The sequence below is a fragment of the Choristoneura fumiferana genome, chromosome Z (genome assembly GCF_025370935.1).
Source record: "Choristoneura fumiferana chromosome Z, NRCan_CFum_1, whole genome shotgun sequence".
NCBI classification, from domain to species: Eukaryota; Metazoa; Arthropoda; class Insecta; order Lepidoptera; family Tortricidae; genus Choristoneura; species Choristoneura fumiferana.
The window spans coordinates 30011716-30028236 of NC_133472.1; the positions used below are offsets into that span (position 1 = coordinate 30011716).

At 37.7% G+C, this 16521-nt stretch overlaps 1 protein-coding gene across 1 annotated transcript in view; it reads left to right on the plus strand.

Moving 5' to 3' along the window:
• The first annotated feature begins 2458 nt into the window (after nt 1–2458).
• The window catches only part of LOC141433975 (protein scabrous-like), a 35065-nt gene continuing 21002 nt past the window's right edge, over nt 2459–16521 (plus strand). Inside the window, exons 1-2 of the mRNA XM_074096156.1 lie at nt 2459–2710; nt 15043–15211. Coding sequence (XP_073952257.1) covers nt 2538–2710; nt 15043–15211 — 342 coding nt within the window. The 5' untranslated portion in view covers nt 2459–2537. The remainder of the gene's footprint in view (nt 2711–15042; nt 15212–16521) is intronic.

A 16521-nucleotide genomic window follows, 5' to 3' on the forward strand; every position in this document is an offset into this window, starting at 1 on the left:
GAGAGGAGGCCTGTGCCCAGCAGTGGGACGTATATGGGCTGGGATGGAATATTAGTTCACAAAAAATAATGCTACCTATATTATTATATTCTGCTTTTGTCCAGTCTTTTGTTACAAGTGGGGCAGAGCTTTTAATAGATATTGACCATATGCCGCCCGCGCGAAACGAAGTGTTAAAATAATGGCTTCGTTTGAGACCGGTCACACGTGTAATTGGTAAATTCTTTCATCAGAATTCGTCCCGTACAAGTGCTTGTTGGTTCGTCTTTAATCAACTCAAATAACCCCTTTTTCAGGAAATTAAAGGACTATAGCAGAACATAAAAGAAATCAACAAAAAAACTTTTAATATTAGTCAACCAAGTGCTGCTGTTATATAGGCTAGGCTAGTTGACTCCTCTGAGCACTGAAGTTTTGAGTAGGTTTAGCCAGGTTCAGGACCATAAGCTCCGAGCTAACTAGTAAAAGCTCTACCCCGTTTGCCAGAGGCTAGTCTTCTAAAAGGATGTTATAAAATTCGTGAACATGGTAGTAGCAAACCAGCACCGAACAACTTCAAGCAAGCAAAGTTCAAGTTTCTTTCTGTTTCTGTGTTGTTTGTTAACTAAATGTTCAATGTTAACCGCTGTGACAGTATAACTGAAAAGATTTCCGCTTCAATTAAAACTTCGCGATATGCGCAAATGAAAGACACGAGTTGTGCATGCGCGACTTTTGCTAGAAAACAAACGTGAAATGAAAAATAATGACTGGCTGATAAACAGGTTCGTGCAAAAAAATGTACTTTTGATTGATAGTAGGTACTTTAAGGAATTAATTTCTCAGGATATCAAACTACACTGACAAAAGCTTAATGTTAAAGTACGATAAGGACAAATTTAAATGGCTATAATATAATAATAATAATAAATCTTTATTCAATAAGACAAAATTGCACAAGAGAGGAATGAAACAATTACAAAGAAAAAGACAACTACATATAGGTATCACGAAAAAATAAAACGCTTTAGACATGCTAAAATGACAGTTTTGACATATGTTAAACATACGTTCTTCGGTCGCCTAAATTAATGAAGTCCTTACCAGCACCAACAAAAGATTAACTAGACATTACCTTGCGGAGGGAGGTCCATTAACAATAAAGTGAAACAAAATAAATATGTATATGTCGTTATGATTATAGCGCTCAACAAAACAGTGCTGAAATTGAATAGACTCATCAACATGATCACTTCAACATGCGAAGGCGTGCTGCGTTTTAGCATACAGATTTGCATAAATGTTGCACAGAAGTAGATATTTTAGTTTGCAGTTTTGCATGAGATTGTTAATAAAATTTGGCGCAACTGTGGAATTTTGCTTACATCATGTTAAAGCAATAATTTTAGCTAATATCACCAATACCTACATAGTTGATTTTCATTGAGTACCAAGATCGGCGAAATTTCTAGAGACCCGTGTTACTTACTTAAGTACCTATTTAACACCTATCTTATTTTTTCCATTTTCTTTCCTCATATTACGGTAAAAATTTCAACCTGTAAACACTAACCCCCTTATTCATAGACGACAATCAAACCTATTTTAGTTAAAATGCCGCTAAAATTCGTTTGTCCTTATCTGTCACTTCGACATTTGTATTTGTTAGAAAGGGACAAAGCGTTTGTTAGTTAACATAGGCTTGTTAAGTTTTATGAATAAGGGGGTTAAAGGTAGTTCTTATTTTAAGTTATTTAGTTACTACGCTAAAAATATTAGATCACGTAAGGCTTCCACAAATGACATGCTGTATATGTACATGCTTCAATCGGTTTAACGCGTCATTAATCCAGAGTGCCCAATGCGTAAGAAAAAACCGGTCAAGTGCGTGTCGGGCTACGCGCAGTGTAGGGTTCCGTATGCGGCAAGTATCCAATATAAAATTTTGATTTGTTAACTTAAAAAGCTAGTTACTTACCTGTTATGGTTTACCTTTTAAATTCGTTATAATGTACTATGTATACGATTTTTTTTCAGGTTTTTTCTGCCAACGGTTTTGCTCTTATGGGGTGTGAGACACGTAATAAAAATCAGCACTTTAATGTTTGCATTTTTCAGAGGGATTCCAAAATCAAAAAACATTTTGCAAAGCTATCATATTATTATTTTTGAAAGACCTATCCAACGACAAAAAAATAATCCCCCTGTACATGCCTGCCCCTGCCCTAGGTACACAAATTTTTTTTATTCAATATTCATCTTTGCTCTTTGTCAGAGTGATAAACATAATACCTATCTAAGTTAGGCCGCGTGGATGAACGGAGGGACGTGTACCGTACACGATGAAAATTTGGGATTACCTTGTAGGCCTATGGAACCCTTAAAAAAAGACTGAACAACTGTTGAGCGCATAACGCATCTGCGCCTCGAGGTCCTAGCACCCTTCGAGGTTTATATAAGGGGTTGCGGCGCTGGCGACTCATTCCCGTACACACGGTCGCCTGAGACACACGTTTCTCTCCGAGAATCGCTTTACGTACGCGATCGCGATCGTGAACATGAAGTGCTTGATAAAATGTGCTGTACTGACTTTAATTTATTTAATAAACGTGGACGCTGCTGAATTGATGATTAAAGAGGAACTGCAAGCAATGGCGGAACAGATTGAAATTTTGAAAACTTTGCATCTAACTGACGTTACGCGACTCAAAAGGGAAATCGAAGAACTCAAGTAAGTCGTTAGTTGTTTTTTACTTGGTAAATTGTATTTAAAAATTTATATATAATGGGGTAATCAAAAAGTGAAATTGAGTTATGTTTTACTTTGGTTACTGTTCATTTTGATTTGTGTTGAAAATTGTTGGTAAACACAATATTTATTTTAATTTTAGTTGCATGTGTTTCTGCCACCTATTAAAACTCAAAAGGAATAGCTACAATGTGGCGTATATAATAAGCATATAGGGTACGATTGACAAGAAATTATTGCAAATGCGACTTTCATTTACGGAATTGAGTAGGAATACTCACTTCCAGGATCTTCATCTCATCATTATAGGTGAATGCTTGAGCGAATTATGTACCTAATTATCTCTAATTCTCGTAATGCGATAACTAACTACTTATGTGGATTCATGTCAAATATATAAATATTTCGGCAATATAAATATTAAATGGACTCTTATTTCGCACAATAAATTAGACCTTCGGTTTTGTGTAACAACACAGAATAAGAAACAAAAGCAGCAGTGCGGTCCCTCTGACACTTATACTATTTAATACGAGAGCGAGAGGGACCGCACGAAACGAACTTCGAGTTTCGAGTTTGTTTCGTAGTAGCCCTGCAGTACTTCTTTTGGAGTGGATATCAAGTCAGCAGGGTTACTACGAAACTCGAAACTTGAAGTTCGTGTCGTGCGGTCCCTCTGACACTTATACTATTTAAGACGAGAGCGAGAGGGACGGTACGATACGAACTTCGAGTTTCGAGTTTCGTAGTAGCCCTGCAGGTTATGTTTACTTTGGATGGATTAAAAATTAGCCAGGAGCCGTAATAGTTAAAATATTGGTACTTATTACCCAAATTTCTTAGAAAGTACCAAGTTCATGTCAACTGTGTAGGCCTATTTAATTTCAACAAACAATAGACAAACATTCGTTATAAGTAGGCTACTTTATATTAATAACTTTTTCTTTATACAAGCAAGTAGCTATAACACATTACCATCCAAAAAGCAGGCCCTATACTACTGGCCCCTGAATCACAATAATTTTACCACATCTTTCTGTCAAACGGTATATGATCAGGGTAGAAACAGATGGTGAATGCGATCGCGGACGCCCGTGCGTCAGAAAACACGGCCTCTGGTGCTTATGCGATCGCGGACGCCCGTGCGTTAGACAATACGGCCTCTAGTGCTAATGCGATCGTGCGTTAGACGCCCGCTGCGTGTTAGACAATACGGCCTCTAGTGCTAATGCGATCGCGGACGCCCGTGCGTTAGACAATACGTCCTCTAGTGCTAATGCGATCGCGGACGCCCGTGCGTTAGACAATACGTCCTCTAGTGCTAATGCGATCGCGGACGCCCGTGCGTTAGACAATACGGCCTCTAGTGCTAATGCGATCGCGGACGCCCGTGCGTTAGACAATACGACGCCCGTGCGTTAATACTAATGCGATCGCGTGACGCCCGATGCGTGCGTTAGACAATACGGCCTCTAGTGCTAATGCGATCGCGGACGCCCGTGCGTTAGACAATACGCCTCTAGTGCTAATGCGATCGCGGACGCCCGTGCGTTATCGCGGACGCCCGTGCGTTAGACAATACGGCCTCTAGTGCTAATGCGATCGCGGACGCCCGTGCGTTAGACAATACGGCCTCTAGTGCTAATGCGATCGCGGACGCCCGTGCGTTGCCTCTAGTGCTAATGCGATCGCGGACGCCCGTGCGGCCTCTAGTGCTAATGCGATCGCGGACGCCCGTGCGTTAGGTGCTAATGCGATCGCGGACGCCCGTGCGTTAGAAAACACGGCCTCTAGTGCTAATGCGATCGCGGACGCCCGTGCGTTATCTAGTGCTAATGCGATCGCGGACGCCCGTGCGTTAGAAAACACGGCCTCTAGTGCTAATGCGATCGCGGACGCCCGTGCGTTAGACAATACGGCCTCTAGTGCTAATGCGATCGCGGACGCCCGTGCGTTAGAAAACACGGCCTCTAGTGCTAATGCGATCGCGGACGCCCGTGCGTTAGACAATACGTCCTCTGGTGCTAATGCGATCGCGGATGCCTGCGCATTAGACAATAAATACGGCCTCTAGAGAGCTAAAGCGCTCTTCCAATTCTTTATTCCCATACAAGTTGGATTCCAATAATGTTATATAATAACAGGCGTGATAACGTGATCGCGTCTTTGTCTATCGTTATCTGCAGTGAAATATATTTTAGTCGTATATTTAAGTTGTCCTAATAATCGCAGCTATATTGGTAAATCGCCACGGGGTTCCAATATGCCATGATAAGGGGATCTCGGTAGGTAGTGTTTGTATTATGTACCTACCTACAGTTGAGGTCAAAGATATCTTTACACTTTAGTACCTTGTCACCGCTTTTGACAATTTTATACAAAAGTTTAATCATGAAGTGATAGCGACAGGGTACTAAAGTGTAAAAATATCTTTGGCCTCGACTGTACTATACACGCGCATGTTACTGGATGGATAATACAAAGTAAAAGAAAACAGCACCACTGAGTCGATTATGTAAAAGCGTTGTGTGCTCGAAAGTTCTATATTCTACAGGATGAAAATCAAAGTTGTGAACAAGATCAAGTTTACTTGCAGACGAATGCTGGAGAAAATGGGCAACAGCAACAGATGACAAATGACCTGCATTGCTTTACTGACTTGTTCTACCAGTAACATATCCATAGGTGTTATACTAATGTAATAAATAAATTGAAATAGATACAGAAATTATTTTTTATAAACTTTTAATAACAACACAGCAAAAAAACGAACAAACTAAATGACAACAGTAATGGCGATAACACTAATCTCTGTCGCGAATTTGTTTTAAAGACACCTAGTCGCAGCCACGCGGACACCTCGGAGGTGCTGAGCCGTTTCCGTTACGTGCTTGTGTATGGTTGACGCCTGTGTCCTTAGTTTTAATTTGTATTTGTATGCAAACACGAACAGCGCCTCTAGCGGAACGTTTGCGATGTTCGTGTATCCATACAAATTGAGATTTTAACGCGAACGCGATCTAGACGTATTTTGTAACCGAAAACTTACACTAAGGGTACTGGTTGGTGGTGAGCAGATAAGGTGAGGCGGCGCGTCGATCCGGTGCCGAGCGGTTACCTGTGCGACAACATTACGGCACGTCACTGCGATTCCGCACCGTCAGAGTACTTTGAGCAGCGGTGTGGAGGGCATGCGACAAAATCGTGACTCTTACGGCACGTCACTGCGATTGCATACCGTCTCCGTATTTTGAGCAGCGGTGTGGCCGCTCCTTAACGCGGTTTTCCTTCATAACCTAATAGCCGAGGGCCCCGGCGACTAAGTCTCAGAAAATCAAATTAAACTTTACTAAGTTAAATAACTTGCTCCACTCCGTAGGCACCAACTGACGCAAACTTAGTTGTAGATATGATATATATATATATAATAAGTTCTACAATAGTTCAATAGTTTCTACAGCGCATGCGATGAAACATATGTTATGGCAACTTTTTTACACTTTGAGGCACATTATTGAAGTTTTAGTACCGAACCCTTATTTTTTCTTGTAATAAATATTATAGCCTATGGCACTTTGGACTAATTTAGCATTCTAATAGTGAAAGAGTTGTTAAAATCGGTCCAGTACTTTTTGAGTTAATTCGTAACAAACATCCAAAAATCCAAATCTTTCCTCTTTATAATATTATTATTATTAGTGTATTAGTATATTAGTATTAGTATAGATTAGTTCATCTATAGTGACAATAAATAGGTATGATGAAATATCGATAACTTGCGAGTACTTACTTATAGGTATCAGAAAACTTCGTCGGCAGCTTTCATGGAAATCAGGAGACCCCTTTTCAGAAACGCTATTAAAAATAAACCTTCTAAGTATAAAATTTCTGTGGAGCTTCATTAAGAATACCCTTAGAGAATACCTACTTAGAATAGCCGTCGGCGGGTCTGAGCGTAACTTAAGTAGGTAAGTAAGATAAGTTTCCATTGAAGAAAAAAAGTAGGTAAAATACTTAATGCATTGATAAGTAAATATCAATATTAAAAAGTTTTACGGCTTTTGTCGTGAAATTGAATAAGGTCCTTTCAAAACCTTTTCAGACCTTATGTTCAGATGACAAAACTACTAAAATTTGGATGGGTCATTATTCAAACGTTTCAACCACCTCATTTTCGGGGTCACGTTTTTATTTGAATTGGCTGAAGAATTTGATAATTAGACTATTTTATAGACGTCCTATACCTACTTATACTATATAACCTGGAAACTGTAACAGAATATTCTACTACGACAACAAAAATAAATAATAATAAAATAAATAATGACCCAGATTGGTACCCAATAGCTAATTTTTGCTTAAATAATATTATTTGCGTAAAAAAATATAACAAAAAATTTAACCGGCTGCAAAAAAACCATGAATATATTTTTCTACCAGTCTGAAGTCGGTGCCTAAGCACGATCCAGCAGGAGTGGACCTATAGTCGTCTACCTTACCTCCAACTGGGTAACTGCTCGTCACTTTTTACGAAAAATTGTTTTTTCCAATACAGATACGTTCATCATTGAGGAGTCCTGGTGCTTCATCACCCGTTATATTTCACCATTATGCATTACGATGAGCATAAATTGCTTAGCAACTGTGTTAAAGTAATTTGAAATTCAACCCGTGAAGTACTTATTAGTGAGTAGTCGCTCCGTTGGTCAAATGTGGTCTTCATCATCAGTTACACTTCACCAAATGATGATTTTCAAGAGCAAATGTACAAGTTACCTACTACTAAATATATCGAAATTAACATAGGTGTCCCTACAATATTTGAAGAGTTCCCTCGATTTCTTTGGGATTCAATCACCAGATCCTGATTTGGTGCTTATGAGACCTAATAAAGCATTCCTACACGAACGAAAACAAACATTAATTGATAAATCGATTATTAATAAACATGATGTAAGTAATACGTATTTGTATCGCCCCCTAATTGCTCAACAATTTGTATTCGAGAGCCTCGTTTCATTTGTTTTGGGAGTTGGGTAGGTAAGCGGCGAGTATCCATTCACCATAAAACGTGCCAGTGAAGTGAAAAAAAAATGCGGTTTTTATTTACCTAAGTAGTTCAGACTTAGTTTCCCTCTTAACCCTCTTACCCGTATGTTACAGGCATTTTACGCGAAAACTACCAAATGTATATCAATGAAATTTGGAGTACAGATGTTTGTCCAAGCCGCTATTTAGTTTTGTAGTTAAATTACAAAAATACATATTTATAGGGGGTCACTCCATACACGTAACAGAAATTGATTTTTTTTAAACTCGCATCAACGTGTGGCACATAGTTCGACAGCTCTTTTGAAAAGATAGTAAGGTTTCTCAGAATTTTTTTTGATTAAGTGAAGATTTCCGGAAATAATCGCTCCCAAAGTAGCAAAAATTGTGCCCCCCCCCCCTCTATCTTACTAATATTACTTGATTTTTTTCGTAATGGCTACGGAACCCTATCTTGGGCGTGTCCGACACGCTCTTGGCCGGTTTTTTTATAGAAAGCTTTTTATCTACTTTAGGAAGTATTTGTTACTACGAACTTCATCCATATAAACTACGAGCATCTTTTTGGCTCCGCCGCAGTGCACTGTGGGGTAAGAAGACAGGCATTAAATATTGGGAGGCGAGTGGCGTTTGGCGTTCTTTCACCTCGATTACTAAATATTGCGTAGCCGCGCTACGCCGCCGTGCCGCGATTAAATTGGGGCGGTACTGGTACAGCCGCCGTTATTTCGCTAACATCGACTTTTCCTCGCGCATTATTCTTTCATCTACGCCTTTCAAAGTGTTTTTGCCTTATATTATATTGTAAAGTAAGATTAAAGGTACCCTCTATGATTTTTCTTTAACATATTTTTGATGGTACCTACCTACGTGTATTTTTATCTTAGAAAAGGCAACACCAAGTAAACGTCTTGTATAAGTAATCAGAGATTCTTTAGATAAATAAGCTAGCTTTGTCCCACGCAATCGCTGCTATGAAGAATGAAATATTGGGTTGAGTTAGCTCTCTATCCCGTGAGATTTTTTAAAAATCGTTTCTTTGCACCTCTATGATTCTCAAGCAATTTGTTTCCTTAATATACTGTTTAGCTCTAATGGTTTTGGCCGTGCGATGACAGTTAGTCAGTCAGTCGCGTTACTCTTATATAGGTATAATAAAATAAAAATATTGTCCTTCATTTTTATTAACTACAGATGTGTAGAGTAATATTGTTTGATGTAGGGATTTAAGAAATTGATTCACCTTTCCTATGCTTTGTCCCAGATACGTCCAAAACGTAAGGCTATCTTTTTGTATATTATCTTCTTTATTTAATTATTAGCCTGTAATGTCCCACTGCCGGGCAAAGGGTTCTCCCCTGGATTTTTAGAGATATTTATCTTAATCAGCGTTATTAGTATGATTTGAAACAAGACTAGAACGCAGATTTTTTACATTCGGCATACCTAGGTTTATGGTAAGAATAATTGAGTTGTCAGGAATAGTCGGAATTTCATTATCTCGAAGCTTAACGTTTTAGGTACTTGAAGTTGTTTCGCCAGAATTTAAACCAAAATCTTCTTTGTCGCTTCTAAGTACTCGCACGCGACTCCATCCAGTTTGCAGAATTGGTTTACGTGTCGCGCGTTTTTAAATTGGCAAGAGGTATCTATGCAAATATTTATTTTTTGAGAGACTTCAATCATTTTAACGCGAAGTACCTTTTGATGCACTATTCCTAATATCTTGATTAATAACTTGGTTTCTCTTAACTCTTCGTGGTTTTTTTTAATTACGATTTTTGCTAATAATGTTTGCTAAGGCCGGGCAATGGCAGCGTCGCTGAAGCATCACTACAGCGAGCCACCGCCACCATTCAGCCCGTGAAGCCCCGCACCCGCAAGGCGTGTCATAATATAAAAGTCGGAAAGGCAGAAGTGGCGGACGAGATCGCGAGGGATGACCGAACCAGGCCATCCGATCGACCCGAACAGTCTACTTCACTTTACCTTCCCTGACGTAACTATAAAATTAAAACCCTAGATCGGTTATAGAAAACAAAGTGTACATCTGTGAGAGTAAACTCGCAAATAGTGAAAAGTGCTGCCAAATTTGTAATACGAGTAGTGGTAAAAAATAATAATTAATTTAATTTGGCCAGCTAATGAGCATTTCTAAAAAAGTTTGTACATTTGTCGTTTCTCATTGTCCTCTGCCGATTTATTGCTTTCTTAAATCACGAGGCCACTGCATATTTTATTTGAACTATTAAACATAAAATTCGTTTCATTATCTTAAATAAGAATTAATTGTCTTGAATACATATGTATCTGATTATTTAAAAAACATATTTTTTAAATAATCGTCCAGTACAATTTGTATGAAAAGTTAAATGTCCCATTGTAAATTTCGAACATTAAATATCGATTTTTTTAATCAGTTTTAAGGTCTCGATTCAGTGGTCTGTTTTATTACCTTCTTTATATGATTGTTTTTCATATGATTGTTTAAGAAATATATTTAAAAATTAAAAATTTAAGTTTGTTCTACAAAAAGTTCCTATTTTGTTTCCAGTTTTTGTTACCGCATTTTCGTTCTTAAAAGGTACCTATTTCTACAGAATTTAATAGATTCTTCATAGGAAGCTGGCATCACTAGCATCATTTTGCCATCTTTAATCAGTAACCGTCACATTTAAAAAATCGAACTTTAATCATAAGTAACCGTTCACATTTACTTTGAAATTATATATTAACATATATTATATGCTTAAATTGTTACGTTATATTTCAAAAGTCAGTCACTAGAGCGGTTTCCTAACGTTTCGGCGAATAACGTTTGGCAACAATACAATCACAATACATATTACTTTTTATTCAGTCACAGCGGTTTCCTAACGTTTCGGCGAATAACGTTTGGCAACAATACAATACAATACAATTACTCTTTATTGTACACCAGAAATAGTAAGCAATACAGAAAACAGGTACAACAGAGAAAATGACAAGGTAAGCAATAGGCGGCCTTATCGCTTAAGAGCGGGCAACCCGTTTTATTTCGCAACTTTTCCTTTCCCTACTGTTTAATATTTTTGAAACTGTAAATATTTCAGGATTTAAACTAACCTAACCTAAAGGGTTCTACACGATGGCCCTCAAATAAATTCTGAAATATTTACAGTTTTACCCCCTTATTCATAAAACTTAACAAGCCTATGTTAACTAACAAATGCTTTGTCCCTTTCTAACAAATACAAATGTCGAAGTGACACATAAGGACAAACGAATTTTAGCGGCATTTTAACTAAAATAGGTTTGATTGTCGTTTATGAATAAGGGGGTTAGAGTTTGTGAAATTAATCAGGTTGCCAGTCGTTACGTTGCGAAAAGGCAGTACCCGCACTAGAGCACATACAATTATTACCACATCCAGCAGACAGTCGCTTTAATTGCAATGTCCAGCTGCAATAAACAAATGATCGTGAATTGAACGTATTTTGTAGCGGTAGGTATGTAACCTACGGCACGACGCGCTTTATAACCCACCATTCCGACTCTATCGCTAGTCCTGGCTAGAATGGCGAGTACAAGTTGCCGCGCGTAATGAGACCAATAGGGGCCAACATCTGGCCTAAGCGCTATGTTTATTTACATCCCGGCCGGAAGTGATGGTCTCGAGCCCACATCCGGCCGCGGGCAAAATATGGTGCGCGTGCCGCGTGCGCTACACATTCCGAAACAGCTCCAAACAAGTCAAATAAGTTTTTGATGCAAAATGTATTTTTAAAAATTACAAGCTTTTATACTCACTGTACAGTCGGTTTCCTAACATACTTACGTAACCATTTTTCCATACTGCACAGAAAGGGAATACTTACTTATTTTAAAGAACCGACTGTACCTACTTGTTTTTTCATCCTAACTAAGTACATATATGTTTGGTTGGACAGATCGGTTATGCGGAGACGATCAGAATACTTTGTCGAAAAATGATTTGCGAATTTTAAAACCACAGTTCACAAACATAGGTACATTTTACCTCCACAAAACTTGCAAGCTTTTATTTGCTTGTAAAAAGGTGTAAATAAATATGAGCGCTGTACAGCTTAAATATGATAAAAGTTTAGAACTTTTCTCATCATTAATGAACATGGGATTTAATCTATCAAACACAAACCCACAATTGAATCTGTAAAGTCTAGAACAAGATTATAAATAAAATAAAAAAACTCACAAAACTTATATTAATCCGTGACTTGTAGCTTTTTAGCTTGAAAGTTGTAAGATAATGTTATCTTGCCCAGATGTAGTCGAACATTTTATATAGGTATTATTCATTAAGGCAGATGTTATTCTAACGATGGCTGTAACAAAATACGAAAAATAACAACTAGCTACATAAGAATAGGTGGTAACGATAAAAAATACAATGAATGTTTTATTTTAATATGGAATTAGAACAGGTTTCTAAATAATAATAAAGTATCGTTGTGCCCGAGGAGCGCGTCTGGAAGGTTCACTATTGCGTGGGTATTTTTTCTTACACCCGCCGAGCACATGGCGGTTTGCACCTGGTGTTAAAAAAAACTTAAGAGCCCCGAAACTCTCAAAAGTTTCAATTTACCAATAGAAATTCTAATAGATTGCCCCAACGTTCTTTCGAGATTGATCTATATTTATTTCGATTGAAATCGGAATTATTTAATTTAATCTGGCTTCCTCCGCTTTATTTACCTATAATTTCCAATTTAGCATAACTCCGTCGATTGAATCTTGGTTGACAAATGATTTACTGTTTTACTTAATAAATAATGTTTTCCTTAGTCATGAAGATATAATAAAAATAATAAACATTTATTGCAGATCAGGGTCCATAGATTGTTAGTATCATGTATCTTATTTAAAAGGGTTAGTAACACAAAGAAATAAAATTATCATCAAAATTACTAATTAAAATCAAAATAAAATACATCAAAACTATAAAGGTAAATATGTAGTTCAATCTATCAATCCCATACAAAAACTCTAAGTACAAAGTACAAAGGTATGTAGAAGTTAATACGTAATAAATATACATAATTATATCACTTAGGGGCTGTTTCACCATCCATTGATTAGTAATGACGGTTAGATGTGATGCCGTCTCTATTTGTTTTGTTCGAATAAACGGAGACGGCGTCACATTTAACCGTCAGTTAAGGACTAATCAGCCCCTTAATATAAAAAATTACAATAGGGAAGGCAGATCGATGCACGAGCTCGATATGTTTTAACAGATAAGGTCGGAGTGGTGGTCAATGTCCCAGTATCTTTATTCTTATGACATTAACAATAGAGGTAACAGCAGAGTGTAATTATTTGGGCATTAACAGGTCGAGCAATGGTATATTTAACTTTTGCGAGTGAAATTACATACTATCTATCATCAATTTCTCTTAAATGCTAAATAATTGTGATACTTACCTAAAATGTTTCAAATATAGGTACGGAATTATTCTACCCTTATATTTACAGCGCAACTTAATTCATAATTAAATATTTTCCTCAAAAAGTAATTTCGTCGTCTCCTCTAAAATTTTTAATTTTAATAATGCTCCTGAAATGGGAGCCACCCTCAGCCCTCAGTCCGACTGGAGATTATTGCTTCAATAAAATAGACTAGGCACGGCTGCCCCGCCTCGTAACGACAGGGAAAAGGACATTTTTTATTTGTTTTACTTCATCCAATTCCATGATAATTAAGAATTTCCAGCTAAAATAGCTTTCAGAAAGGAGCATTTCTTTAGCGTAACTTAAGCCACCTGACTAAGGTCGCCTGTAAGATTATTTGTGTCCAAGTCCATGTAAAATTCCATCTCTCATAGTGAGCTCGGGGCTTACCTTGAATAATAAATGCGCACAAAATAGCAGCGTGATTATTATGGTACATCATTCGCTAAGCACATGGCGAGCTCGACGATTCCCGTGAAACGGATTTCATGGTTGACTGAACTTAATTCAATGATGAATTTGGTTCGTAATTTGCTGGGAGCACGCCTGCGCAGGTATCTTCATTTATGCTGCAAGTACGACCGAATTCTTTATACAAGAGGTCTTGCAAAGCAGATGTGTATAAATCCAACAAAGTCTCTCATATTTAGTTTACCTACTTTAATACTGTAAAATCTAAGTACCAATTTAACTTAGGCACATAATTGTTTACGAGCTTAAAAAAGAAAAATAAAATAACTCGTTAATTTCATATTTTTTGTTTGCAGCGTTAGGCAGCATTCGGTCGGTGTATGTTTGTATCTATTTTAAAGTGTAGGTATACTTACATTCGTATTTACACATTTAGCGGAAGTGTGGTGGATATTGATAAAACTTTCTTGATTTAAACGTCCGATAAACAACGATAACATTTTTATATGTACTCAGTGCGATATTTAACACTATAAGCAACCGGGTTTTTTACTACTTGTAAGTAAATTTTAAAGCACTTTATAGGTTACCAAACTTCTGTTAAATATTTATTTTAGACGCGAGAAAAATATTTAGCGATCTATTTTCAGTTTTGAGGTAACTTGGTAGTAGTATCCATTATCGAAGGTGACCGTAGGTTTTTTATTATAGATATGTTGATACTAAGTAGGTACAGTCATGATAAAGTTGACCCTACGAGAACTAGAGTCGGGACCGGGAGGTATTCATAGGGTGATCGAAATTAAAATAATTATACACACAACATTAAAACGGAAGCGGAAGTTGGACCGAGCAGGAGACACGCCGCTGGCCGCGCGATGTTGCGTAACGTGGTCCTGAATGCCGTCGCCGCTTGCACTATGTACGAGGCTCATTCATGATATTATTAATATAATTATCGTTATTTTATCCTTTTATTTTGGCTGGAAGGTAAAGCCCGGTTTCAGCCTGCAAGAAAAATCGTGCAATTTGTACATTGTGGCGTGCGATTAACCACTTCAACTCACGTTACGGCCTCGCCATGTAATGCAAACTTGTCGATTTTTCTTGAAAGTGTCTAAATTGGGCTTAAGGTAGCATTGAGTTATTTTTACTACGTAGTAATAAACGAAGTAATAATAATTCAATGTAAGGTAGTAAGAAAAAACATTGGTTTGGTTTGAAAAAAAAAGCACTACTTAACGTCGTTCACTCGTTAGAGATGTTAACGACCTGGATTCTGACCTTCACCGTAGCACCGCTAGTAATTTAGAACAAATACATTTGTAGAGCAGTTAATTAGTTTCAAAAATAAATTAATGGTAAGCACTATTCTTGCACGGCAGGGAAGCGTCGGCGGCTCGTGGCAGCACCAGCAATCATGCACGCAACGAGCAAGCCACACTGCAGTGGGCTCGCTCCTCGATGCAGGAACTGCGAGTCGAGATTCGTGAACTGCGCGCTAATCTCAACAGCTCCACTCTGCTGCGCCAGCTGCATGTCATGCGGAATGAGGTGAGTCGATTTAAAACTGCAATCGCTCGCAACGAAGCTGTAAGGAACAATTGGCATTGGTCTCAAAAAACAATGTGTATTTTTATTTTATTTTGTTCATAAAATAGGCGAATTTAAGACACCTATTTGAAGAATTTTGGTCCTAGTTGGGTTTTAAATTTTCTATCCTATTTATAAGTTACCGGAATTAAAGCTAGCCATAGTTGCCATGGCGTTAAAAACTGCGTTTATCTTTGCCCGTCACAATTATTAAAAAAAACTGGCCAAGAGCGTGTCGAACACGGCCGAAATAGGGTTCCGTAGCCATTACAAACAAAATTCAGTAATATTTTTCTAAGGATTTCGTATTTTGAACGGAATATTCCAAGTTTAGGTATATTTTATACCTTAGGCTGCGATTTACTCTTAAACTACTAATAAAATTTAACCGTTATAGTTTTCCTTGTAAGTTTGATATACTTACTACCAACATGTATTTTTTTTTAATTTTCCTCCCATCGGTTTAGATTTTAGAGGGAAAGGGGGGGGGGACGCTGGATTTTAATGGAAATTTACACTTTAAAGTGGAATATTTTGTAAACAAATCACTGAATCAAAAAATCTTTTTAGCAACCCCCTAATGGTTTTACTAATGGTTAATTGACGTATCCAACGATACCCCACACTACAAGGTTGGATGAGAAAAAAAATCACCCCCACTTTACGTCTATGGGAGGTAGTCTAAAAAAATTTTTTTTAAATTTTTTATTGTACCATTTTGTCGGCATAGTTTACAAATATAAATTCGTGCAAAATTACAACTTTCTAGCATCGATAGTCCTTGAGAAACTATAAGGGTTCCGTTTTGCCATTTTGGCTACGGAACCCTCAAAAACGTAGTGTCTTCTATCACCTGGCAGTGTTTTGATTAGGCGGTCTAGTTACATAACGTTTATTTACGATGAAAGTCAAACAAACATTAGCTAATTTTTATCTCGGAAAAATGCAATTCCCGAGGGAACAGCGCGTGATAATGATAACCGAATTCCACGCGGATGAAGCCGCGGGCAAAGGCTAGTATGATCTATTTTTACTAGAAAAAAAAAACATTTTATAAAACTGGGTTTTACTGTGTCTCATAACAGTACCTAGATAATAGTAATGGTGCAAGTAGATACTTGCAAGCACACCAGTTTTTTTCGAACCGACTATTGCTGTGAGCCTCAGATGGCGAGCTGCCGGACGGGCAAGGGGTAATTTTTCTTAGTATGCCATAAGTCCTGCGCTGTTGAGCCGTAGCCGACCGGAATTTGGACGCAAACGGAGGTTTT